The sequence below is a fragment of the Quercus lobata genome, chromosome 2, assembly GCF_001633185.2.
Source record: "Quercus lobata isolate SW786 chromosome 2, ValleyOak3.0 Primary Assembly, whole genome shotgun sequence".
Lineage (NCBI taxonomy): Eukaryota > Viridiplantae > Streptophyta > Magnoliopsida > Fagales > Fagaceae > Quercus > Quercus lobata.
The window spans coordinates 10,177,482-10,203,332 of record NC_044905.1 but is presented as its reverse complement, the minus strand read 5'-3'; the positions used below and the strand labels follow the sequence as shown (position 1 = coordinate 10,203,332).

Genomic DNA, 25,851 nt, shown 5'->3' with positions numbered 1-25,851 from the left:
GTGGGCCCCACATTTTACACACAAAATAAAGGGACCCATTTACAGGAGCATAACTGTTCCCACCGCACGTGTCTCCTCATCCCTCACACGTGAACATCCACGTGTCTATCTCACCCCTCCCATAACCCCAAAGACTCTTTCCCTTCCTTGTCCTATAAATTGAGAACCTGTATCTTATATCCTAGACATAAAAGAAAAGAAAAGAAAAGAGAGAGAGATATCCATACACATAGTTTGGTTTATTATTATTATTATTATTTTTACCTTCTTGAATTCCTCGTTGCATTTTAACACTATGTGGGCAAATCAAAACAAATAACGTGGTAAAAAGAGATCAGAGAATCCCTTGCATGTTGCGTAGAAAATCTTTAAAAACACAGTCCGGCTTACGTTAGCCCCCACAAAACCAAACCCACACACACTTCTATAACTCTCTGCCACAAAGATTTTGTTCCCAAAACACTTCGTTCATTGCTACCAACTTTTTCTTATCCTACACCCCCCACCTTCATTGTTCTTCTTCTATATATATCCCTTTCATTTTCTTTGTTAACTATTAAATAAACAAAAGCAATAGTGCTAAACACAAAAAAAATGGCTACGAATAAGCTTCTATTAACGTTTGCTATATGTAGATTAATAGTGACCGTTGGATTGACTCTGAGGCCCACGGAGCTTCTAAGGCTTGGATTGGATGGTCAACTCAGCCTTGACCCAACAGACATGGAGACGGCTTCGCTTGACTTTGGTATGATGAGCCGAGCCGAGCCGCTGGCTGTGTTCCACCCGGCTTCTGCTGAAGACGTGGTTAGGCTCGTGGGTGCGGCTTATGGCTCGGTTAATGGGTTCACTGTCTCGGCTAAGGGTCACGGGCATTCGATAAACGGTCAGGCTCAGACGAGTCATGGTGTGGTCATCGAGATGAGTGGGTCGGTGAAAAAGCTAGCTCAGCTAAGTCCTTTGGTGTCAATGGAACAAGAAGAACAAGAACAACGGTATGTGGATGTGTGGGGTGGAGAGCTTTGGATTGATGTGCTGAGAGCTACGCTAGCATATGGGCTTGCACCAAAGTCATGGACAGATTACTTGTATTTGTCAGTGGGTGGAACCCTTTCAAATGCTGGAATTAGTGGCCAAGCTTTCAATCATGGTCCTCAGATTAGCAATGTCTATGAACTTGACGTTGTTACAGGTTCGTTCATTTCTTACTTTCTTGCATGTCTAGCTTGTGTACAAGTTTTTCTTTCTTTCTTTTTTCTTTATTGGGAAAATAAAATAAAATCTTTATGTGGGTTTTGTCTCAATTTGTTAATTGCTCAAGTTTCTAAATCTTTTTTTGTTGGTGGTGAGCTTGTCATATATCTAGTTTTTCTCTTGAAATCTACCCTAGCTAGCTAGTAAATGAGCATCATAATTTATTTCCTATTCCATAATATTTTTATAAAAAAGTTTGAATTTTTTGCTTATCATTATTCTCAAAAGCTTCCAATTTAATGGAAACTGAATTTTTATTTTTATTTTTTATTGTAATATTTGTCTAGGGCTCTTCAGTTTTGTTTTATTGTTGCATTATTGTTGTTGTTGTCACCGAGTTTGTCTGAATCTCATTAATTGTGGAATATGGATACATCTATGAATTCTCTAACGTATTCTTTTGGCTAATTATAGGCAAAGGTGAGCTAATGACCTGTTCAGAAGAACAAAACTCAGAGCTGTTCCATGCTGTTCTTGGTGGTCTTGGCCAATTTGGAATCATCACTAGGGCTAGAATTCCACTTGAACCTGCCCCTCAAAGAGTATGTCTCTCTCTCTCACTCTCAATGCACACAAACACACATGCCAACAAAAGTTTTACTTGTTTGAAGGAATAATTATGCCACATAGTTCTCTTTTTTCTTTTTCTTTTTTGGTTAAAGACAATACTCCTTTTTCTCACATATTAATGACCCTTGTTAATTAAATTTACAGTGGAATCAATCTTTCACTCGAAAGGAGAGACTACCATGTGACTCTATTGGAGATTACCTAATAATATTTTCTATTTTAAGTAAGTTTTAGTTGGCTATAAGGTGGGGCATTGGCCTTTGCAACAATTTTCCTAGTATTTAGTTTCATGTCAAAACCTAAAAAGCAAAGCATCATTACCTAAAGAGTTTTTAGAGTGTTGGGTCCATATTAGCTTTTTAAACACATTCAAGCGGCTGTTCTAAAGCTGGCAATGTTGTTGACATGTCTTTTTATCTTCTTCTTTTTTTTTTTTTTGCTTCTCTATAACGTGGTCTCTTTTCTCTCTTTTTAGGTGCTTTTGATTTTAATACTGTTTCAAATTGATGTGTATAGGTGAGGTGGATCCGAGCACTGTATTCAAATTTTACTGCTTTTACCAAGGACCAAGAATTCCTCATCTCTCTGCATGGACACCCTAATAGCCAGAAATTCGACTATATTGAGGGTTTTGTAATTGTGGATGATGGGCTTATTAATAATTGGAGGTCCTCTTTCTTCTCTCCGCGAAACCCTGTTAAAATTACCTCTTTTAATTCTAATGGAGGTGTTTTATATTGCTTGGAGGTCACCAAGAATTATGATGAATCGAGCGCCAATAGTATTGATCAGGTATAAATGATTAACCTTTGAACAACTACTACTATTAATAATAACAATTTGTTTTTGTATATAAAGATAGTAACAAAAATGACAATTATAATAATTTTTTTTTTTACCCCTAAACTATTGAAAGTGATTTTTTTGTCTTCCTTATTTTTGTCCTTAAACTATTGAAAAATGCTTTTTATTATAATTATGGACAAAAAAACAAACTTTTGATAAACTTTAAGAAAGAAAAAAAAAACTTTAGCCAACAATATAATACTACATATATAATTATGATAAAAAAGTAAAATACTACATAATAATAGTAGACATAATTTTCCTCAAACTCACTAAGTGATGGTTTTTAAGGCCATCATGTAGTTTTAGTCACATAATATATTGAATAGTCACAACACTTGTTTAAATGATTTAATGACTTATGTGACTTGGTACATGTGGATAGTACATAATGGGTTGGAGTAGATTTCTATTTCTCCAACTTGATTTGAAGGAAAACTTTATCTAAAGGCAATAATTGTTTCTACCCCTCTTCCAAACTAATTTGGAGTAAATTTCCTCCAACTCACCCACTCTATAAGTGATAGCTCGAAAAATTGTGTTTTTTTTTTTTTTTTTTTCACATGACCTATTAACATTAATATAATTTGTTTAAATGATTTATTACACATAGATGAGATTATGAATTGTCTTATAATTTTCTCCAATTCTGTTTGAAGAAATTTTTTGTCCATAATAGGTCGTTAATAATAATAACAGTAAAAAAAAATTATTGGCAGTAAAAAAAAAAAGGTTAAAAAAGAAGAAGCAGTATCATACAAAAATTTATAGAATGAGATAATACTGATATGCCTCATTCAAAGTAGGTGGGTCTGTGGCTGGTGGGGAAATTTAATTAGGCGGCTGGTATTCTATCAAAAACTCTGACTCTTCTAAAAATGACATTTTCAAGCTGTATGTTTGTGTGAACAACTGGTTCTCCAATTATTCGGAAAGAAACTAAGGACTTTTGGGTGGGCCTTATTTGTCCAATTAATGTAAATCAGTCATATGCATACTTTGAAGTTATTCCTCGATTAACTAAACAATACAGACTTTATCTAAGATCTAATAAATTTCCATTAAAAAGTTGGTAGGATGTAGTAGAAAAAAAAAAAAAAACTGTTCAAGCCGGGCTAGTTGGCTACATAGTTTTTGATTTTTCAAACTATTGGTGAAATGATTTAACAATAGCTGTTAAAAAAAGCCAATTTATTAGTCTTCCTAATTGAAGTAGCTTTCAAAGACGCACCATAAAATCTTCTCACTAATTTTTAAAAAATTTATTCACAGAAGTTAGAACCTTCTACCATTATCAGTATCCTCCTTGTATTATTGTATATCAATATACATATCAATTTCAGCTACTTATTTATTAGAAGAACACCTTTAGGGTTGTCCCATTATCAATACTTTGATTATTTTATTAAAGCTTTTTTGTCATTGTTAATAAAATATAGTCATAGAAGCTAGTTTAGAATGTAATAAAACATGCACAAGAAAACATGGAAGATCTTCTGTAATCTATCATGCCATCCGATGATTCTGATCCTAAGATTGAAGCCCCAACTTTTATTATATTTTTTGACTTTTAAAATTGCCAAATCTAGGCCGCCCACTTACCCAATTATTCTCTTCTAATAACCAATCCTAAAGTCATATATTTAATTTTTTTTTAAAATGTTCTAGCAAAAAAAAAACTGAGTAGAATCGAACTTATCCTGACAAGACCAATTCTTTTGTAGAAGCTTTTTTTGTCTTTATTTTTTTTTAATATGTGTGTACTTTGAATCTTTAATTGTATTTTTTTTAAATGATCTATAATAACAAATGATTTTTTTTTTAATTTAGTAAATATTTTATGTTTTGTTGCAGGAAATAGAGGCTCTGTTGGAAAAATTAGATTTTATACCGACATCAGTCTTCACAACTGACCTGCCTTACGTGGATTTCTTGGACCGGGTCCACAAAAACGAGCTCAAGCTCAGGTCCAAGGGTTTGTGGGACGTACCACACCCATGGCTCAACCTTTTTGTGCCAAAGTCAAGGATTTCTGACTTCGATAAGGGTGTTTTCAAGGGCATTTTGGGAAATAAAACTAGTGGCCCCATTCTCATCTACCCTATGAACAAAGACAAGTAAGTCTCTAAAGATCACAGTTTGTGTCTTTTTCCTTTCAAGAACTGCATGCATGCAAGTGCAACATACAAGTATATATAAATATATATATATATATATTTTTTTTTACACATAATTGTGGAGATGGGTCACATTAATCATTGTCCGTACATGCAAACATACATTTTTTTTTTCCTTCTTTTTTATACGTATATTATATAATATATAATTGCATGAAAATATATAAAAATATATACTTGTTTGTATGTCTGTCTTAATTAAATATGGATATTTTGTACGAATGATTTTCTTGGCTCATAAATAATATGTGGACCATTTGTTAGCGGAAGGGCCAAGTATATGATATTAAGATAGGTAGCTATAAGTGACCTACTAGGTACTAACACCGACTCTTCTCGTATGCAAGCTGTAAAATTAACCTCCAATAATAGAGGAAGCATTATAGCTAGAGCCAAATATATATATATATATATATATATGTATGTGTGTGTGTGAATTTTGTCTCTTTATACAAGCTGTGAGCCTCCAATAATATTCCTTCTTGAAAACCATGTAATATAATGTTTGATAATAGAAAAAAGACCGAGTGGGGAGTCTCAGTATATGTTACAAATTTCTTTTGAGAACTTTAGAATAGTCTGAAATCCGTAATTAATTGAGGACACTGTAAGTAAAGGAACTAGTTTCTTGGTATTTGAGTCGGCAGCTAGTAGAGCCGTTATTAAGCAAATTGAAAAAAGAAAACACAGTTTGTTGAAAAGGTTGTAGACTTGAAGTATTCACTCACTATTAAGCAAACACATCATTGCCTAAATCACAGTCACATGGAGGAAGAAATTCACAGTTATAGTTTTATGAAGTTACATATCAAAACACTTCATGCATGGGTCAGAATTTTTATGAAGAAATTCACATATGTTTCGTTTAGAATATGCTCTGATAGGGGTTAAGTTTTAAATAGAGCAACTCTTTTTACAATTTTATTCATAGTTTGATAAGTTATGATTAGAGTAAAATTACTTCTTCTTTTTTAATATACATGCAATTAATCAATATAATCATATGGTTGAATTTAATTGAGGAATCTATATATATGTAAGTTTTGTATTTAAATATTGAGTGGGTTCTTTCGCTTATTGTTTAAATTCATAGTAGTGTGCTCTGTTCATGACCTTTGCTCCTAGATAAAACAATGTAATTGACAACTAAAAAGTTAAGAAAAGAGAAGAAAAAAAAGGGAAAAATCATGAGACGGACCCTTGAAACTATGATTAGATGATGACATGTGGAGCATTTAGCAAAGGGAACAAATGGACCACATGCACGTAGACAACACAACTGGGATGAATATTGTATATCATACCAGCTAGGATGATTAACACTTTTCTCTTTTGTTGACTGTAACCCAACTAAAATCGACGGTAGTGATCATCCAAGTGTGAAGATTCTCATGTCAGAAGATCTACACATAGGGACCCAATTGATAGGATTGGGACCCATGTCCTGTTACAAAAAAATTGTAAAAATATATAATAATAAAAAACTGAGTTCCAATTCTTAACATAATTGCCGTTAGTACAGAGTAACACTAACGACCCATCACACACCCCCCCCCCCCCCCCCCCCCTCCTTGATTCTCCCAGAACCATCAAATCCCAACTACCATGCGTTTTGCACGCATGAGAAAGCTACAAAAAAAAAATTGAATGCATTTTTTTTTTTCTCCAAATGACATCTGTCCACACCGTATCGTGACCGGCAGTGAATAATAGAGAATAATATAAGTCTGCGACATAATTGTTCACACCGTATCGTGACCGGCAGTGAATAATAGAGAATAATTGTAAGTCTGCGAGAGTGACAGTCAGTCAATTACATAATAAAAATTATGATATTTTATCGTATTTTTGCTATGCTAATGGGGTTTGTGATTGTGTGTAGGTGGGACCATAGGAGCTCGGTGGTGACACCAGATGAGCAAGTGTTTTACTTGGTGGCATTTTTAAGATCAGCATTGGATACTGTAGTTGGAGGAGATGAGAGTCAGAGCTTGGAGTACCTGACCAATCAGAACCGTCAGATCCTCAGATTCTGTGATGATGCTGGGATCAAGCTCAAACAGTACCTGCCCCACTACACTACACAAGAGGAGTGGTTGGACCACTTTGGAGATAAGTGGGCCCAGTTTTATCAGAGAAAGATGGAGTTTGATCCTCGGCGCATTTTAGCCACAGGCCAACACATATTCAAGCCCTCTTTTTCTACAAAAGTGGCTTCATGGTGATGAAACTATAAAAATCAATCAATGATTCAAGAACCCCCCAAGCACACACTACATATAGACCATAGACCATAGTAGTAGTTTTTTTTTTTTTTTTAATTGACTTTTAGGAATTAATATATTTTTGTACATAAACTCAACTATATATTGGAAGCAATGGGAAATTATGAAATTTTTGTTCTTTAATGATTTATTTAAAGATTGTATTAACGAGCACTATAAAGTACCGATAATAAATTGTTTAATGTTAGATTTTTAACTGATTTTTTGAGTTTTATTTATTATTTCAGTTTTTCATCCCCTTTCATTAATTCATGCCAAATTTTTTTCTAACTAAACCCCATAATAATTTTTTTTTTTTTTTACTGACACAATAAATCATTTTTAAAGAGCATTTTACTGTTCTTGTTAACATTTTCCTTAATTAATTAAAAAGTGATTAGGAAATTAACGAGGGGTGTTTTGTTTTTCTTTCATGAGTGGTGTGGTTGAGGAATTGTTCTCTGATGATGGCAATTGATTTGGGAAGGTATATTGGTATGTAATAGAAAATTTACAAGTTAAAAGAAGGGGATAGGAAAAGTGGGGTCTATGATCACGCAGTGCACATGTCATGTTGTTGGTTTGCAGTGCCCGTGATCCCGACCGCCCGTCTGGTTTGCCTCTGGATCTTGTCTGCGGCATCTTCCACACACAGCTGGTTCCAGTTCCTCTAATATGGTCTGGCACCATATCTTCCTCAATATAATTGCGGATCATATATTTAACTTATTTGGGGAAAGTATACTAGTATCTCATGTTTCCCTTTCTTGTAGAAATAGATCATTTATTTATTTATTTATTTTATTTTTTTGTAATTTACATAAACGTTTCAGCTATGCTTTATGGTATCGAATGCTGAGTAGTGCATATAAGTGTAAGGGAAATGAGAATGTTAAAATAGATATGCGAGAATACACGAAATAATAAGATTTGAAATAAGAATATTCGCTTAAAAATAGGGTAGCCCTTATTGATAAAAAGATAAGAGAGAGAGAGAGAGAGAGAGAGTGCTTGAAATATGTTGGTCATGTTCAGAGGAGAGTGAGTGATATAATAAAAAAGAGTGAGTTGATCTAAATCAAGAGAACCAAAAAAAGGTAGAGGAAGACTAAAAATAATATTAATATAAATAATGAAAAATGACATGTCAATTAGAGAACATGACCTCAGATCCATAGCCGTTCTCAAAATTTTGGGATTAAGACTTTGTTATTGTTGTTACATAAATGTTTCTACATGCTGCCGACCTCTCACAACTTTTGAACCCCACGACTTATTTGTTGTGAGAAGTTCCTACATGCAAACAATTTTTTTATAATATAAATATTTGGTCTTCCTATTTACACTTTTACAAACCCATGTAATCAAACTTAACTGAGATTACACAGGGACTTGTTCATTATTTTTTCTCCTAAGTGATACTTTGAACAAAATTATAAGAAAAACTTAATTATAATTCCCTAAATACTGTAACTTAGGTTATTCAATTAAATTCAACCACATGGTTAAATTAAACAAAGCAATGCAAAGAGTGATTTCATTTTGAAAGGAGAATTTAAGTTCAAACCTTGTGACTTATTGACCTATACAACTGTATGATTAAATTTAATTGGAAAATATATTACCTAAAGAACAATCCATAGAGAGAGGGAGAAAAGAGAAGAGGAATCCATATTTCCCAAGGGTCCCACCATAGAAGACACATTGTCGGCAGCAAGACAAACTCTAAGCAGCTACTAAGCCAACTTTGTAGGTAAGATTCATTACAATTGAGACTGTTGCAGGTCATTTCACCAGCCATGACCCAAACTTTCTATTTTGGTTTCAAAGTAAATCAATTGCATGTTCTATTTGGAAGTATCTGCTTGGTATGTCCAAGCTTTGCTGGCATATATCAACTTTCTCGAAGAAAAGATGTACTTGAAGCATCTTGGAACTGCACAAGGATAAAAAGTTGCACATACATAGTACACTGTCACTATTTTTCTTTTAATGTTTCTACTAAAATTCAGAAAATATTACATGTGATATTCAAAGCTTAAACAGTGACATTTAAAAAAGGGAGAAAAGTCTTACCTTTACTTCTGCTCCACTATTGGCACTCCATCCCAGCATAAACAAAAGATACTAAGATGAAGCCCACAAAAATTTGCCAAGCACAGATTTGCCTGTTCAATCTATAACATTGGTGCAGGCAAAGATGGGCAACAGCAATTTGCAGTAAAATGTGGACAGCAACAGGATACTTTGGATGAAAGAATCAATACACACGATGACCTGCTCTTTAGTCCAGGAGTAAACAAAAGATACTAAGATGAAGCCCACAAAAATTTGCCAAGCACAGATTTGCTTGTTCAATCTAACATTGGTGCAAGCAAAGATGGGCAATAGCAATATGCATTAAGATGTGGACAGCAACAGGTCACCTTGGATGAAAGATTCAATACACACGATGACCTGCTCTTTAGTCTAGGAGTAAACACGTAGTGTCACTCACAGTGTGGTTGGCATTAATTTGAATCATCCTCTGCTTCGAGTTGCTTCCCGAATTTCTGCAATGCAAGTGAATATATTGTTTTCCTACTGACTGATGTTCCGCCAGCCACCAACTTGACAGCCTAAATGCACATAAAAATTGTCATAAGCAACACTTAACCTCACCCTCAGCTTTCATCATACAGGAAAAGAAGAAAGGATTAATAAAATTTTCGTTACTTATAAAAAAATAAAATAAAATAAAAGGCAGAAAACGTGGTCCTAGAGGCTTCTCTTGTTGCAACATTCCTTTACTGCTTGCTTCAATTATTTCAGTTTGTAACATAATTACCATTCATAGGGAAATTGTGTAATTACTTCAAAATGTCATATAGTGTGTGTAGAAAAAATTGCTTCAATTATTTTACAGGAATGGTATATGCATGCTGCTAAGTAGCTAAGAATAGTAGTAGTTACTTGGCAACAAAAGTATTATTCTATTTGGGAATGTATTATATCTGCATAATATGCATATGCACGTGTGAATGTTAAAGAGAACTGTTGCCGATGAGAATCATCAACTTTTAATTTGTCTTAAGAACTATCATTAATTCCCTGATTTCAACTAGCTAAAAATTTTGGTTAGTAAATTGAATTGCTACTCTGTAACATATAAAGATGTATGGGAAAAACTATAATTTGGTAAACTCTCTGAGTGGAAGCCATTACTGTAGAAAGACTATGCCCGCTGGAGATCAAGTCTCTCAATTGGTTCTCAAGCTCACACTCTGACGGAGTTTCAACCATAGATTTTTCCTTCCCTTCAATTAACAGTGTAATTTCCCCCTTCGGTTGGTAAGTTGAAAACACTTCTTTTGCATCTGCCAATGTACCCCGCCAAAACTGATGAGGCATCATTATTTTTATTAGTGAGTCAAGAATAATAGGGACAATTCACAAAGCATATTAATGTCAAACAGATTAACATGGAATCCAAAAGAAGTAAAAATAGTATTGGTCAATTCATTTTGGCATTGACCCTTAAATTTGCAAATGACACCTCTGTATAATTATAGCCATATAACTATGATACGATGAACTAGTATAACATACAGATGTAAATCAGTACGTTGAGCATATTGTTACCAAACTAATCTAGTTTGACTCCCCTGAATTTGTAAAAAAATGGAACTTCCTATTATTTCAATTGTACAATAATGAAAAGACAGGAGAGAAATGTTTTATAAGTGACCAAACTAATCTATCATCCTTAGTTGAATATGGTTCCTAGGTGTTGAAGTAAAATCACCCTATCAATAATAGGGAAAATTCAGGGTCAAATTGTAACACCTAACCAGGTATGGACCCAAAAAGAAACTACTGGAACAGTACACCATATGTATCTAATAACTTTTTGCAATTGTATGTTCATTATCAGCCTTTTCCTGGGGGTTCAAGGATACCCCAATGGTCCAGCACCTCTTGTAGTGCCTAGAAACTGGGGTTTGAATTTCACCAGCCCCCCTCCTCCTATTTACCTATCAAGAAATATATTTATTAGCCTTTTCCTTCGTCCATCTTAAATACCAAATTTCCTCCCTCTGCCCCACATGGATAAAATTTACTTGAAAATCCAAAATCTAAATAGCCACTGAAGGACCAACAATTGCAGATACAGGTCCTGGAAATACCCAAGCCAGCAGGAATCAAAAGCAGTGAAAACCACAAAATCCAAGTGTAAATACAGATGCCCAATCACACAACACGTTTCACATAATCACTTTCTTTCCATCAAGAGAGTAACTCTTTTTTTGGTTAACAAGGCGAATACTTCATTTGTTTTCACAAAGGTACGTCGTTCAATTTACTCACACAGTATCTATATTGGAAGATGAACATGTACATGGAAGCATTCCACCATTTAATTTCATTTCAAAAGCATAATTAACAAAGTATTGACAGAAAGGAAAAAGTGCATCTTTCACTGACTGTAAAGAAGCATTAATATGACATGTCCTTTTGGTGCCAAAGAAAGCCTAATGATGATGCAGGAGTGTAAAATAAGCCTACCAACATATAATTCCACACTTATGTTCGTAGTCTTTATGAAATTTTATGGGATTACATGTGACCTTTGATTAGTTTGGTGAGCTACAATTAAAAGGATTCATGTGTGGTTAAGAATTAATACTGTAGTATTAACAATGGGCCTCATTTAAGTAGTCCTTTAAGAGTTCTGTTAGCAGTCTTTGCCATCTATATAAGCATTTTATATCTGGAATATTTCTTAGGTCTCTTAAACCTAGAAACAATTGAGTTCCAAGTTCTATACTTTTGCCATCTCTTGTCACCTTTTCTGTTGGATCTTCCTCTTAAGACCTATCATTGGGTAAGATGGCCATGAAGGTACTGTTATTTTGCTGCATCATAAAATTAGACAAATGTAGTACTGAAATATCTTTTAACTTCCTTCTTTGAAACAGCGGTAGTTCTCAGCAAGTACTCGTAGGTGTTTGTTCTCATCATTTAATGAAAATCGGATCTAGAGGGCTTGAAGAGTACTAAAAGCAAAAGATAAACATGAATGAGAGAGAGAGAGGAATCCCATTAAAAAAAAAAGAGAGAGAAATCACTCTTGAGTGCCTTGATTGCATCAGAAACCTGTCCATGCTGCCCCACATACCCAACTAAACCATTTAAGAATTAAGACTTTATTCAAGTGCTTGATGAAGTAAGATCTTATCACATTCCACAAATAGGTCACCATCACAGACATTGTGGTACGTATTTGGCCTAATAAAATTATATTCATCACAAATTTAGTAAGGAAAGATTATAGCTCAACTAAGTTAGTATCCAGAATTCAGAAAGTATTACAATCCAAGTTCTCAGACACCCAATGAAGCAATATGAACAGGATGTAAAGAGGTACTGATGTAACATAGGACCTACCTCTTCGTGCATTTTTGTCATCTCTCGAGCTATGACACATTGTCTGCAATAAAATTTTTATGAACTGTCAAAGCCAATTCTCAGGAATCGTTTATCTACTTGACAAAAAGTACACACCCCTAGCAAATCAGCTACTGCACAAGAATTTACTAATGCAAGTTCATTTCATAATCCATCATCACATGAAATGAACCATAATTAGAAATTCAAAGAGTGAAAGCCAGATATCATATCTATGGCGCAAGTGCTATTTGATGCAAGTAAAATTGCATTGTAACAAGAGTCCAGAGGATCATCTCCTACTTGTATTGAAAAACTAAAATTTGGCTACACATAATAATCAAATGGTTAGAAATTAACTAAAAGCAAGAGGCTACAATATCAATAAATTTTTTTTGATAAGTATGAATAGATTATTAATCAAGAGATGCTACAATATCAATAAATTACCCATCCTCATCCAGGAAACAAAGGTTACTGATGTTGATCCGGTGACCTTGGGTGTTTATTTCCAGGCTTCCAGTACCCTTAGAAACAAATATGATATTTCCAATAACAGGGGGGGAGAGAGAGAGAGAGAGAGAGAGAAAGAGAGGAACAAAGAAAGAACATAACTCATATTTTCAATAAGCAAGTTAAGCAAACTCGAACATACTAAGCATGAATTTTATTATTTTGTAATTACCCAGTAAACTGTTGATATATTTTCCAGCATCTACTATAACAGATGAATAGATTTCAATTTCATCTCTCAAAAAATTAAAAATTTAAGAATAGATTTCAATTCCAAGAATATGATTGTGTAGTTTTTTTTTTGATAAGTAACAATTTTTTTTACTAGAATGAAAACCAAGAATACCATTGCATAGTAGTTTATACAAGTAGATAGGAAATATGTTCATTTAGGTACCTAGAGTCACCGAAATGTAAAGAAGTTTCTTCAAGAAACTGGTGAAGCTTGTGTGGAGGAACATAGAATATTTGAGTCATCATCTCATTTGCAGAAACCATCAGTCTCTCTCTTCTTGACCCGGCATGTTTAGGAAGAAATCCAACTGCAGCATTATTTATAATATAAGGTTTTAAAATCCAATAGTCAATTAGCTTTAGTCCAAATGGCAGATCCTCCTCTTGTAAAAACAAGGTGGAGGATGAGGTTATGGGCTCGTAACTTACAGGATGTTTGTGTAATTTACCTTTTAAACAAAAAAGGTTTTCAAAATCCTAAGGTTATGTTTGGTAACAGTTTTTGTTTTCTATTTTCAAAACTTGTTTTTGGGAATAAAAAGAGAAAACAATTTTCTTGTATTTTTGAAATCAAAAACATGTTTGGTTAGTTGAAATTAAAAAATATTTTTTTGAAGAAAAAAATAGAAAATACTAAAATATGTTGTTATTAGGATTTGAACTCTAATGCTAACTTATTAAATGAGACAGATTCATTAAATTAAATGCGTGTTTTCATTGACTTTTGAAAATTAGAAACTGAAAATAGCCTTTTGTATGTTTTCAGTTTCCTTCACAAATTGAGTTTTGAGAACAATTTTTGTTTTTGGTCCATTTTAGGTTGCCAAACAAGTTTTTTAATCTAAAAAATAAATTTTTTTTTTTGAAAACAGAAAATAAGGGGAAAAAACATTACCAAACATACCCTAATATTTTGGACACTGCATCCTCCAATGAGTATGTCAGCCCACATTATGAGCAAGAAAATTACCAAATGTAAATTCATCAGTGGCCAAACCAGAGGCAGAAAGAGCAGCTACCAAAGCGGAAGGCCCAGGGATAGGAACAACAAGAATATTCTCATCCACACATAACTTTGCCTGCACCAAGATTTCAAATATGTGTTAAATTCTCAAAATAAATCAACAGTGAAAACTCAAATGCAAACATCCAGCAAAATCCAAGTATGATTTGGAACCTTACAGGATAGGGAATTGGGGAATTAACCAGATAAATACCATGCACACATGCACACATGTAAAAGCTCATATTATTAAAACAATTAAAGTAGTTTAAAAAGAAAATGATCACCCAGGGCACAAGATTCCCACTTTTCCGGGGTCTAAGACGGTTGGTTGGTAGGTAGCCTTAGAGGCTAATTCCTGGACTTAAAGCTGCAGCATATCGCTTAGGGTACTTGCCATTGCTCCAAGGTCCAACCTCTAATTAGTTAACCTATGACATGCACTCCATGATTATTTGCTCTTTATCATTAGACCAAAATATTAATTGACTATTGGTGTAGGTGGGACTCAAACCCAAATCCCTTAGTCAACGACAAAAGACTTTACCAATTGAGGTAACTAAAACCCATCACTAAAACCATATTCTTTATTCTCATTCCAGCGCTGATAGCTTGAGGAATCGAGGGCTTTGTTTCAGAAAAAAGTTGCAAAAGGTAAACCCAAACTGATAACATGCTTCGCTCTGTCTGTAAGCTATTTGATGTCTGACAGCTCACTCATATACCAAAAGGTAGGACAAGTTCGTGCACAAACTAATCCAAGAAAGATGCTTTCACTACCAAGGAGAGAAAATCGAAAATGATTTATAAGTGCCTAAACTACTTTAGCAGTCAGGGTACTCCTTTTGGTGCCAGAATTAAGCTCATAGGCCTCATCCCTCCCTCTCATTCTCAAATTATCCTTGAACCGAAAGAAGAAAAAAACAGGAAAGAAAGAAAGAGAAACCTTCAAGCATTGCTAAGAAGGAAGGATGGATGATGTTCTATCAGTTCTAGCTTAAAAATCAGCCAAATTCTTACCAAGCTGGCCTAGTTTGTAGTGAAATAAAGAAATGATTACTATAACTCTTGTTTGTTGCAAACATGAGTACCCTACAATATCCGCATTTTATGAAATAATAACATATAAGATATAACTATCAATCTTCATGTAAAGACTAAACAAGAGAATTCGACACTAACTATATCTATATTTATGTACCACATTCAGAATACTGCTGAACTACTTCCCACATTTGATGCACCACAACTATGAAGATACATTTCAGCACAATAAGGTTTTTATTAGGACACAAAATAAAAACACTCACCAATTCCATGCCAGGATCACTAATGCAGGGCGTCCCGGCGTCACTAATCAACGCGACGATCTCACCTTGCTTCAGCCTCTTTAACACGGCTTGTTCTCTTTGAGATTCATTGAACTTGTGATAACTCAACTGAATTAAAGAGCTATACAATCAGAATGGTATAAAATTAATAATCGGTACAAAAGACAGATAAGGCTCAATGAAGACTTACAAGAGGAGTTTTAATACTGTAATGGTGAAGCAACTTCCCTGAATGCCTTGTGTCTTCTGAAAGTATCACATCGGCTGAATTTAACACACGGAGAGCACTGCAGCATTAAAGTGTTTCAAAGTCAAATACGAGCTAAGAAAAAAAAAATACAATTAAAAAGTAGTAACAAATTAAAGTGAGTAACCGTAATGTGATATCTTCGAGATTTCCAATTGGTGTTCCTACTAGATATAAACCAGGTTTAAGCAAGCCCTGAAAGAATAATAAATCTTATATTACCAAAAATAAAAAAGTGGAAGGACAAAAAAAAAAGGGTAAAAGATTTACGCGTTTTGAAGATTCGAGAGGGATTGAATGGGTGAATTGTGGGTTGGAACAGAAGGTAAGGGTGAGGGTTTTTGTAGGGGGTGGAGAACGCAGCGACAGAGCTGTAGTAGTGAAACAAAACGCCATCGAAGGAAAGCGTCGAGTTAACATTTGCTTCCAATCCTTCCACTGTTTGAGTTGAAACGCTGAACGAGTTTCCATTGCTCCCTTTTAAAATTCAATTTAGTCCCTTTCAAATTCATTAATTTTTGTCAATTTAAGGGATAGCAAGTGGGTACAAATCTGTTTAAAACATTAAGAAATAATAATAATAATACTTATCAAAAAAACAAGATCTAATAATGGCATCTCAAAAATGTTTTTTGTTAAAATTTTCAATTAAAAAAAAAATGATGTCATTTGCTGACCGGTTTAGATGGAAGGGCTAGATTAGGGGTGTTCGCATGTGGTACGGTGCGATTTTGGGCTATTTTTAACACCGTATTTTGCGGTACGATTTAGCTAAAATTATAATTGCACCGCATCTCATTTTTGCGGTCACATATGCGGTGTGGTGCAGTTTAAAGTTTAGCCAAAACCATAACCGCACCGCATTTCATTTTTGCAATCACATATACGGTGTGGCGTATAAGATGCAGTTTGAATGATTTGAAGTTTGTATATTTTTCAAATTTTGGGCTTTTTCTACCCAGTCCAAAACTAATTTTTCTCTTTGTTTTGGTCCAAGTTTTAAATTGTTGAATTAGTTTTTCTTTATTTTGGGTTAGCTTTTCTAATCAACACTTGCTAGGATTATCAAACCATTTTTTTTCTTTTGAAAACTAGGATTACTAAACTATTAATAATATATTTAATATTAAAAATAATTAAATATATTAATATATAGAGAGGGTGCGATGTTGTACAGTTTGTGCGATTTTCTTATTATAAAACCGTACTGCACCATGCGGTGCGGTACGGTTATGCCATTTTGCAGACGATTTTGGTGCGATTTATGCGGTTTGGTGAACACCCTTAGACTAGATTGACTAATTCTTATAAAGTGAATGACTAAAAAAAAAAAAAAAAAAAAAAAAAAAAAAAAAAAAAAAAAAAAAAAAAAAACTTAGGCACTAATTTCACAATTGAAGTAAAAGTAAAAGACTGATAAACCATTTTTTTTTTTAATTGACAAACATATTCTACACTTTGCTCTTACTAGAATTATTGCATTTCTTTCACGTACTAGTTAAAAAAATGTAGTTTGATCAACGTGGCGGGTGGTCTAATGGCCAGATTTTGGGCCAATAACACTTTGATCTTGGGTTCAAGTCTCTCTGATCTTTCATTATTCCCCTTTTTATCTTTTTCTTTTCCGCCCTTTATTTATATATATCAAACTATAATTTATGATGGGCATCAAGTATCAACTACTTCAATTAATAAAGATCATCAAATCTTCTCTCAAAAAAAACACATTTATGATACATATTGTTCCATTTTGTTAGAGAATTTTTATGAGAAAGCTGAAAATAAATAAATCAATAAATAATCCTTTCCTCACCCTCTATCCACCTTATTGGAAATTTCATCGTAGTACCTTGGGCCTCGGGGAAAAAACCTATTGTTTTGGTGACTTGACATAATACATTTCTTCTTTTCTTCTCTACTTTTTCTCTATATGAGAAATATTAAAATCATTTTAGAGTGAGCTTAAAATCCCTATATACCTCATTGACAATCTTTTCTTTCCACACTTTCTGAGCATCCATTGTCGTTTCATACATTATTGAAGAGTTACTCCAGCCTCTTGGCTGGGCATGATGTTCTAAGTTCAACATTTCTTGCATGATTTGAATTCTGCCCACAGGGAGAGAGAGGAGAGAGTTTACAAAATATACAAATTATCAGCACTACACTTAATTCCAACCCACCTCCACTTTTTTTCTTTTCTCCTCCTCTCTATACAACATTAAAAGGTCACAATATCACTTGATTCGCGTCCATGCGTCTCATTATGGAATAGTAATACATCATACGCAGCTGTGAAACATGTTAGGGATTGGCAGGGCTTTCAGGGTTACATAACTCATACCAGTCCCCCTTTCCACCACCCCTGACATTTCAACAGCCATCGTTTTTATACATAGGTATTAAATATATATAGCATTACACTTTATCATCATGGAACCACCACCTTGTCTCCTTGGGAGATCTACCATTCCTACAGTTTTTCACATACCGATCATTATCTGCTGGGCGTTGCTGCAAAATGACAACATTTTTCACATATTAGTTTTAGTGTAGTGAGCAAGAAGGGAGGCTTTTGGTGTCTTTTTTTTTTTTTGGGAGAGGGGGGGGGGGGGGGGTTTGAAACTTCAACAATTTGAAAAAACCTTAACGGTTGAACTTGATAACATGGATAGAATGCTGATGCAGATGGAACTGACAGTCATGGCTGGGGACCATGAATCATACAGGATATCTGCAAACGCAGCACATAATTCTGAATATCAGTTTGTATTGCAATTGACCTCCTATACTCGTTGAGGAGAACAAATGAAAAATAAAAACAAAGTAACACCTTGCTTTTAAATTATCCAAGAACTAGTTATCAGGATTTTTCATTTTAATTATTTTTACCACCTTCAAATTAATCACCAATATTTTTTAGCAGTAAACATGGTAAAATTATTAACCAAGAAAAAATAAATGACAATAATAAAACCTGGTGCAGTCTCTTGGGGAGTCTACCACAAACTCTAATATGTACTAAATTTAAAAGTATTCGGTATTCAATTCGGTTGGCAAGAACAACATATTCCAGAAGGGAAGCAAACTATTCAGCTTACTAAGCCTAGTAATCCAGAGGGCAACTAGAACAAAACTAAATACACAAAGGCATGCACAATCCTCCTTATATTTCCCAGCAACCAAAAGGAAGGTGAAGTGGATAGACACAGCATAAGCAAGTATGAACTAAACATGCTTAGATTCTCCATTTTGTTTATTCTGAGGTTTAACAAATCACATGATACAAAAAATAGTGATAGATAAGAAAATTCAGGCAAGCAAGATTCATTTTGTGTGGACCAAGAAGAGCAGGTCTGAATCATATCAGCCCATCGCAGCCCACATAACCGAGCTGAGATAGGCCTGGCTGAGCATACGAGCTAAGTACCCCCTAAGATAGGCTGTGAATGAGGGCTAATGCCTTGGGGGGATCTACCCGCCGAACAGTAATCAACGTCAAGCACAAGTTACGAGAAGATCATGTCAGTAGTAGAAGGTGGGCCCCCTTTGTTCAGAGATACAATACAAAGGGGCCCACTGATGTGGGGAATATCCTCTCATCATGACAACCCCACTAAGTGGAGGGTATAAATAGAGGAAGAGAGGGAGGATTTAGGGGTTGGAAAATTTTGGGAAGTGAAACATGAGAGTAGTAAGGAAAAATACATCTTGGGGACTAAGAAATTCTGTTCGGATTTCAGGGTAGGGGCTCAGCTATACAATCATAATCTCGGCTGAGCCAGGATCAAGAGAGTTTAGGGCCCAAGTAACAGCTAAACTCCCTCAGTAACCTTTAGAGCCATTTCTTGGACTTCCCATTGGGGGATAAGCCCAACCTAGAGTATAAGTAAATTGGGGGTCTAAGCCCAAAAGCCCAAGGTTGTTGGGAACGGCCCACCACACATTTCATGGATTTGTTTCACACAAGTGTGTAAATGTACATGCATGTAACTAAGTAGTTAGATATTATTAAAGACATGGCCAGCAGTGCAAGATATATATGCAATCTGGTTTTGCTAGGTAGCTCAGCATAATCAGTGCATCAGAATCTCTCTTATACTTCACTTTTTTTTTTTTTTTTTTTTGGATAGATATCTCTTCTATACTTCACTTATATAAAGCAATGACTCAAGCCAATAATTTTTCACAATTTAGCATGACGGATTAGATGATTTTGCATTTGAAAGTCCTGTAAGGTTAAACTCCACAAGTCCACAACCACAACCTTAAAGTTTGATGTGTATATATGTTTGGCCCAGAGACTCCAGGCCTGATTGAGAACACCTTAAGGATTATCCACTAATTCCTACAGACAGCAAATCAGATTTTTTTTTTTTTTTTTTTTCACATTTCACATGTCATGCCTCTAGAAAGGGTTTGGTCCAGAACATTTGTGCCTTGTAAAGTTAACAATACAAAAAAACAAATGGATTATCAATGGTTCTAAATATTTATTTTGAATTTTTTTTCGGCCCACACTTCATTATACATGATTAAACTTAGGGAACAAGGATGGTTAAACTCGGGAGAGAGAGCAAGAGAGGTCAGTGTTTGACAATTATGATTTGGTAGGTTAGAAGATAGCAGGAGCAACTGTGGGTGCAGGCTGGTAACATAAGCTCCCATGACTTCTCTAAAAATTTTCCAGGACAAAAATAATAATCAGACAATTTCTTCAATATCTCATCCTTTCATCTTACTGTTGAAAGATTGGAAAATATTTCATATTAATACAATACATGAATTTAGCTATTAATTAATAGCAAATTAGATTTTGATCTTCATATCAGCATTAAAGCCCCAAGGAAACCAATAAACAACAAAATTGTGGAGGCCTCACATCTTGCCTTTAACTTAAAGAAGAACATTTTTTTTATAAAACAGCAGTTCACAAAAATGGAGTTAATTAAAGAAATAAAATTATAAAGCAGAAAACAGTGAAGGAAACAACAACACAGCTTACTATATTCATGCAAATGAAGATGCATTTCCAGTATGATAGATGGTAATAACTAGTAGATGGTTGATGTTGTTCATTAACTATGTAGCATAAATTGGGACAGAGACAGAGTAGCATAAATTAATGCCAGTAAAGTTGAAAGCATGAGTCAAACAAATTGACTTTAACAAACTCAAAAAAAATAGGAAGCAAAATGTTATCATCGCAAAACAGAACATTTCATTGAGCATAACTAGTTCAATATCCTCCGACATTATACCCCTAACTTAATAGTATATATTGCAATTTTAAATTGAAAATTCCATGTGCTTCAAACAGATAGTTGCAGAAAACAGGATATAGTGCATAACTATCCATCACAATGAATATTATACACTAGTCTTCACATGCATGGAAACTGTAACTTTCCAGGTTTGTACTAAAACATAGCATATAGAACTTTTTTACTTTTTAATATTCTACTTTTTGCAGAGGTGTTAGTTTTTCCAGACATAGAGGAGCTAAAAGATAATTATTTGTCAAGCTATGAAGATCTAACAAGACAACAGTTTCTTTTGTTAGGACACCCACCTGAGGTAAAAGAAAGCTAGCAGCCTAGCACCATATTCATATTAGAAAAGAAGTTCACTTACCAAATGCATTTCTATATTACATGAGTATCCCAAATTTTCCCAAGAAAGAAAATCTCATAAAAAATCTGCTAGAGTAAAAGAAAATATTCATGAAGATGTCATATGACAAATTATACGATCTTGTATGGTAGAATGTTACAAAGAACTAGCATTTCTAACCCAAATAGTTTGGTTCAATCTTTATCGGTTTGAGAGCAATTTCCCAAAAAGACCACTTGCAAGCAACAAAAAACTGGATAGAGTCTTATTAAGCCATAGTCAAAATTTGCTGCTAAAATTGTGATGTGACTGTCATAAAACTCAACAGATAGTAGACATCTTAGTAACACGAAAAATTATAGTTGTGCAAAAGAATTAGTCAGAAGGAAAAACTTACGCACGATTCCTTAGGTGTTGTGTACGATTCCTTAGGTAATATTAAATTCAACCATGTGGTATATTGGCTAAGGCGGCAACATGGTTGAAATTAATTAGGAAATATTAAATTCAACCATGTGGTATATTGGCTAAGGCGGCAACATGGTTGAAATTAATTAGGGAACGTAAGCTACAACACATAAGGAATTGTACTTAAGTTTTGGCCTTCTCACTCAGTAAGCCACATGGTTGATTTAATTTTCGTGAAGGAAGATAACACCGTTAATGCTGCTACATGATTGAATTTAATTGGAAAACCTAAACCTAACCCACAGTACTCAAGTAACTGTACATAACATAAGTTTTGCAAAACAATTAAAGTTCATCATTGAAGCAAAGAAAACCCCAAAAGAAAAAAAAAAAAAAAAACAAAAGAAAACTGCAATGGTACCTAGACAGATATGGCCGTTGCTATAAATGTGAGGGTGCAGAGGCGCTGGGGACATAAAAATCACCTGCCAAAACCAATGTATATGCATCAGAATCACTGCCAATATGAAAAGTGGTAAAAATATTATAGTAAAATTAAAATTCTAAAATATGGGTCATTCTGGAAAATCCACCTGGGGTGCTTCCATAGGGTAATGCTCAGGAAAATCAACTTGAAGCTGGTAAGTTTCATTTGCGTACAGAGTCCCTGGAGCTCCATTCACTTCAATCACCCATCTTTATTTACAAACCCATTAAAGTGATTACATTAAAAACAAAAAAAGTAATATGATATTATTGTTAAAAACAAAAAAAAGGGTAGAAGTGAAACCTTTGAAGATTATCAGTAACTTTGTGTTTAAACCCAGTAGGAGGATTAACCTGCCACTCTACCAGCTCTTTCTGGAGCCGATTGCTCGCGATCTTGCTTAAAGCCTAAGCGTGTATTAAACATGGTACAAAATACAACATACAATATAGTACTTAGTTTTTAGTTTTTTACCAATAAAAATGAGGAATTACGAAACAAAGATTTACCAGTTATACAACAGATTTACGAAGCAAACAAAACAGTTTATAGAGAGTGAGAGAGAGAGAGAGACCTTGCGTGAAGGGGTAGAAGAAGAACTGGTCATGGCTTCCAAAACAAGAGAAAGAGAGAGAGAGAGAGAGAGAGAGAGAAGAAAAATAAGAAGTGGATTGGCGTATTTTCACATATGGCGTGAGAATATGATGATTGGTCAAAAAAAGACGGGAAAACTGAAAGTGGATTGGTGGATCGAGACTCATCTGTATTGGTCTACCCTTTGTTTCGATCTGCCGCATACTATTGCCAGTATTGCTACTAGATGCGAAAATCGCTTGTTGTCGGAAGCTTCCTGATCTTGCCACGTCGCAATCACATTTCATGATCCCAATTTCTTACTTTTTTTTTCCCCCCTGTTTTAGAGCTAAAATCTAAATTACAACCTGATAAATTTCGTTCAATAAGTCATTTTCATCTTTAAAATTTCTATTCAGGTGATTTTTTTTCATGGTTTTATATATGGTTTTAAAAACCGAAACAATCAAAGAATTGAGATTTGATATGGATTCGATTTTTACCAAATTGATTTAAGGTTCAATTTTCAATTAAACCGTCCGATTCGATTTTTGAAATTAGAATTCCACCTATTATCTTTATAAAATTGCTACTATTCACATGTTTGATGTGGTGTTATTTTATTATATGTAATGATAAAGTAATGAATAGAATAACCAACTTTATATGAATGTTGGGGTTTGAGGAATAAAATGGTAAAAACAAAGAGTGATACAAAATAATAAATTCAAACAAACTCATATGGTGTAATTTGGATGTTGAGTCTTTTGATAAATTTTTTCAATGAACATGAATTTTAGATGGTAGTTAAATTCTTTCTAATATATATATATATATATATATATAGGTTAGGTTTAAGTTACATCTAGTGTAAATTTAAGTAATATTACACCACTCAATATTTTTTAATTAGATGCAAATTTCGACAAATCTACTGTTAAATTACATTATCTTCGTATATTTTCCATGCTTACAAAATTTAAAGATAATCAATAATTAATGGCAATGTCATCAATCAATTATTTAAATTCGAGTTTTTGTAGTTTAAAATAATGCATAAAATACGAGTTTATGGATCAAATAGTAAATTACATCTGATTGACATGAAAATTGGCATGCATGTTAAGAACATATAGAACATGTGATTCAACGGTGGAATTCTCAAAATATGAATTTTATAACAAGTTATTGAGTGGTGTAACATTGTTTAGAGTTACACCAAGTGTAACTTGAACCCAACTATATATATATTTTTAAAGTTTTTTCTAGCTAATCTACTTTTCACCTGCATGTATCAAATTATATATTTTTTATCTCTCTATTTGCCCTTGTTTAATTTCTTGAATATTTTTATTTAGTTAATCATTTATTATTACTTTTTAAGGCAAATGACAACTTATCTATCTATGATTTGACTCGAATTTAAATTGACTACTTATTGTTTACAATTTGACACTTTATTCACTTGAGCTCTGCTCCATTAGATTTTCGTAATCTACCTCTGCATTTGTTGTTACATAAACATATTTTAATTTAAAAACATAACATAAAATAGGTCCAATAGTTAGGGTTTAAAACTTTGCAAAAGATGGATGAACATTACATATAAAAAAAAAAAAAATCAAACAAATACAAATTAAATATCAGAACTTCTCTAAAAATAGATTCTAATTGTGAAAGCTTTTTGTGACAAACCCATCAAAGATTCAAAATGAAGCAAACTTCTGGTGTTAGCCTAAAAGACAAACAAAAAAGAGAAATGAAATGAAAATAGAACATCTTTGTTGGGTTTTTTTTTTGAGAGAGAGAGAACTTAAACTCCATTGAGACATGACACAAAAAGGTATCCAACCCGAATTCAAGACCCATATCAATTTTCTTAATACAGTTATTTTTCTCTTCCTTTTCTTCAAAAATAACCAAAACCCATCAAGAATCATACAAAAGTAAAAATCCAGATCCAAAATCAAGTAAAACCATTAATGCTACCACCTGTTTTTTCACTCCCAGACGTTGAGATCTTTGTGAAATCCAGCGTGAATAAGCATTTAGCCTTGGTGGTGATTCAAAGTGAGCTTTGGTGGGGATTCAAATAGTGATTATGAATCTATGATAAATGGGTAGTGCTTTACGGGCAAGTTGATATGGTGTGAAAAATTGTCTTCAAACTAACATTTTGATCCGTTTTATATTATGTCTTTGTATTAAAATGTGTGTTTTAAACAGAAAATTGAGAGGTGGGTTATAGAAGGGATCCGTTTGGATATAACTTATTTTGTTGAAACTGAAAATTGAAAACACTGTAGTAAAATAATTTTTAAATATGTAAACAGTGCTGTGAGAATTATTTTTAATGAAAAAATAGCTGAAAAGTGAAATTTGTGGGTCTCGTGCATTATTCACAGGACCCACGAGACTAATAAAAGAGGCTGAAAAGTCAACAATATACGGCTACTATTCATGAACAGTAGCCGTTTGTCCCCCTAAACGCATGCGTAGCAGCACAGAAAAAAAGAAAAAGAAAAAAAAGAGAAGAAACGTAAACGCAAAACGCAACAATCGAATCCAAACACATACAAGGTGTGAGGGCCCAAGGACCAAGGAAAGGTTTGATGAGCTGTTATCGTCATTATTAAGGCATCATAAGCCCAAAGAGGGAATCCACCTGAGGGTGTGAGGGGAAGAGACAAGAGACTTCTAGGAAGTCCAGATGAGTAAAATGAGGTATAGAAAGATAATCATGGTAAGCTTGTAATAAGCTTTATATATACATAAACTTTGATTTGTAGTGAGGCCCTCCCTATTTTTGTCCTCAGGCTAAACCCTATCATTTTTTGTTTAATCCACTCTCTTACGAATATCTATTGATTTGGGCCTAGTTGAACTGCACAATCCTCACTATTC

The 25,851-nt window shown here is 33.9% G+C and overlaps 3 protein-coding genes across 9 annotated transcripts; 1 reads left to right on the top strand and 2 right to left on the bottom strand.

The window, feature by feature from the left end:
- The first annotated feature begins 202 nt into the window (after positions 1-202).
- Positions 203-7,241, top strand: LOC115974410 (cytokinin dehydrogenase 5). The gene is made up of 5 exons (XM_031094770.1): positions 203-1,192; positions 1,669-1,796; positions 2,341-2,616; positions 4,525-4,787; positions 6,730-7,241. Exons 1-5 carry the CDS (start codon positions 595-597, stop codon positions 7,070-7,072), a joined length of 1,608 nt encoding a protein of 535 aa, XP_030950630.1. The 5' UTR covers positions 203-594; the 3' UTR covers positions 7,073-7,241.
- A 1,380-nt stretch (positions 7,242-8,621) lies between these two features.
- LOC115974409 (ribosomal RNA small subunit methyltransferase I) lies at positions 8,622-16,368 on the bottom strand. Of its 7 annotated transcripts, none has more exons than XM_031094765.1 (11): positions 16,137-16,368; positions 15,994-16,061; positions 15,810-15,906; positions 15,599-15,727; positions 14,256-14,364; positions 13,449-13,593; positions 12,539-12,581; positions 10,316-10,489; positions 9,538-9,729; positions 9,188-9,393; positions 8,622-9,047 (listed from the first exon to the last, which is right to left on the bottom strand). In XM_031094765.1, the coding sequence occupies exons 1-9, from the start codon at positions 16,335-16,337 to the stop codon at positions 9,622-9,624; spliced, it is 1,074 nt and encodes a 357-aa protein (XP_030950625.1). In that variant the 5' UTR covers positions 16,338-16,368; the 3' UTR covers positions 8,622-9,047; positions 9,188-9,393; positions 9,538-9,621. The 7 variants fall into 7 exon arrangements, with proteins under 7 accessions (XP_030950625.1, XP_030950624.1, XP_030950626.1 ...); XM_031094764.1 differs by having other exon boundaries at positions 9,188-9,388; XM_031094766.1 differs by having other exon boundaries at positions 9,188-9,573; positions 9,609-9,729.
- Positions 16,369-17,938: 1,570 nt separating this feature from the next.
- LOC115974408 (probable ubiquitin-conjugating enzyme E2 16) lies at positions 17,939-23,160 on the bottom strand. Its single transcript, XM_031094761.1, has 6 exons — positions 22,949-23,160; positions 22,678-22,781; positions 22,481-22,583; positions 22,309-22,372; positions 18,512-18,600; positions 17,939-18,380 (listed from the first exon to the last, which is right to left on the bottom strand). The coding sequence occupies exons 1-6, from the start codon at positions 22,979-22,981 to the stop codon at positions 18,285-18,287; spliced, it is 489 nt and encodes a 162-aa protein (XP_030950621.1). The 5' UTR covers positions 22,982-23,160; the 3' UTR covers positions 17,939-18,284.
- Positions 23,161-25,851: the final 2,691 nt, after the last annotated feature.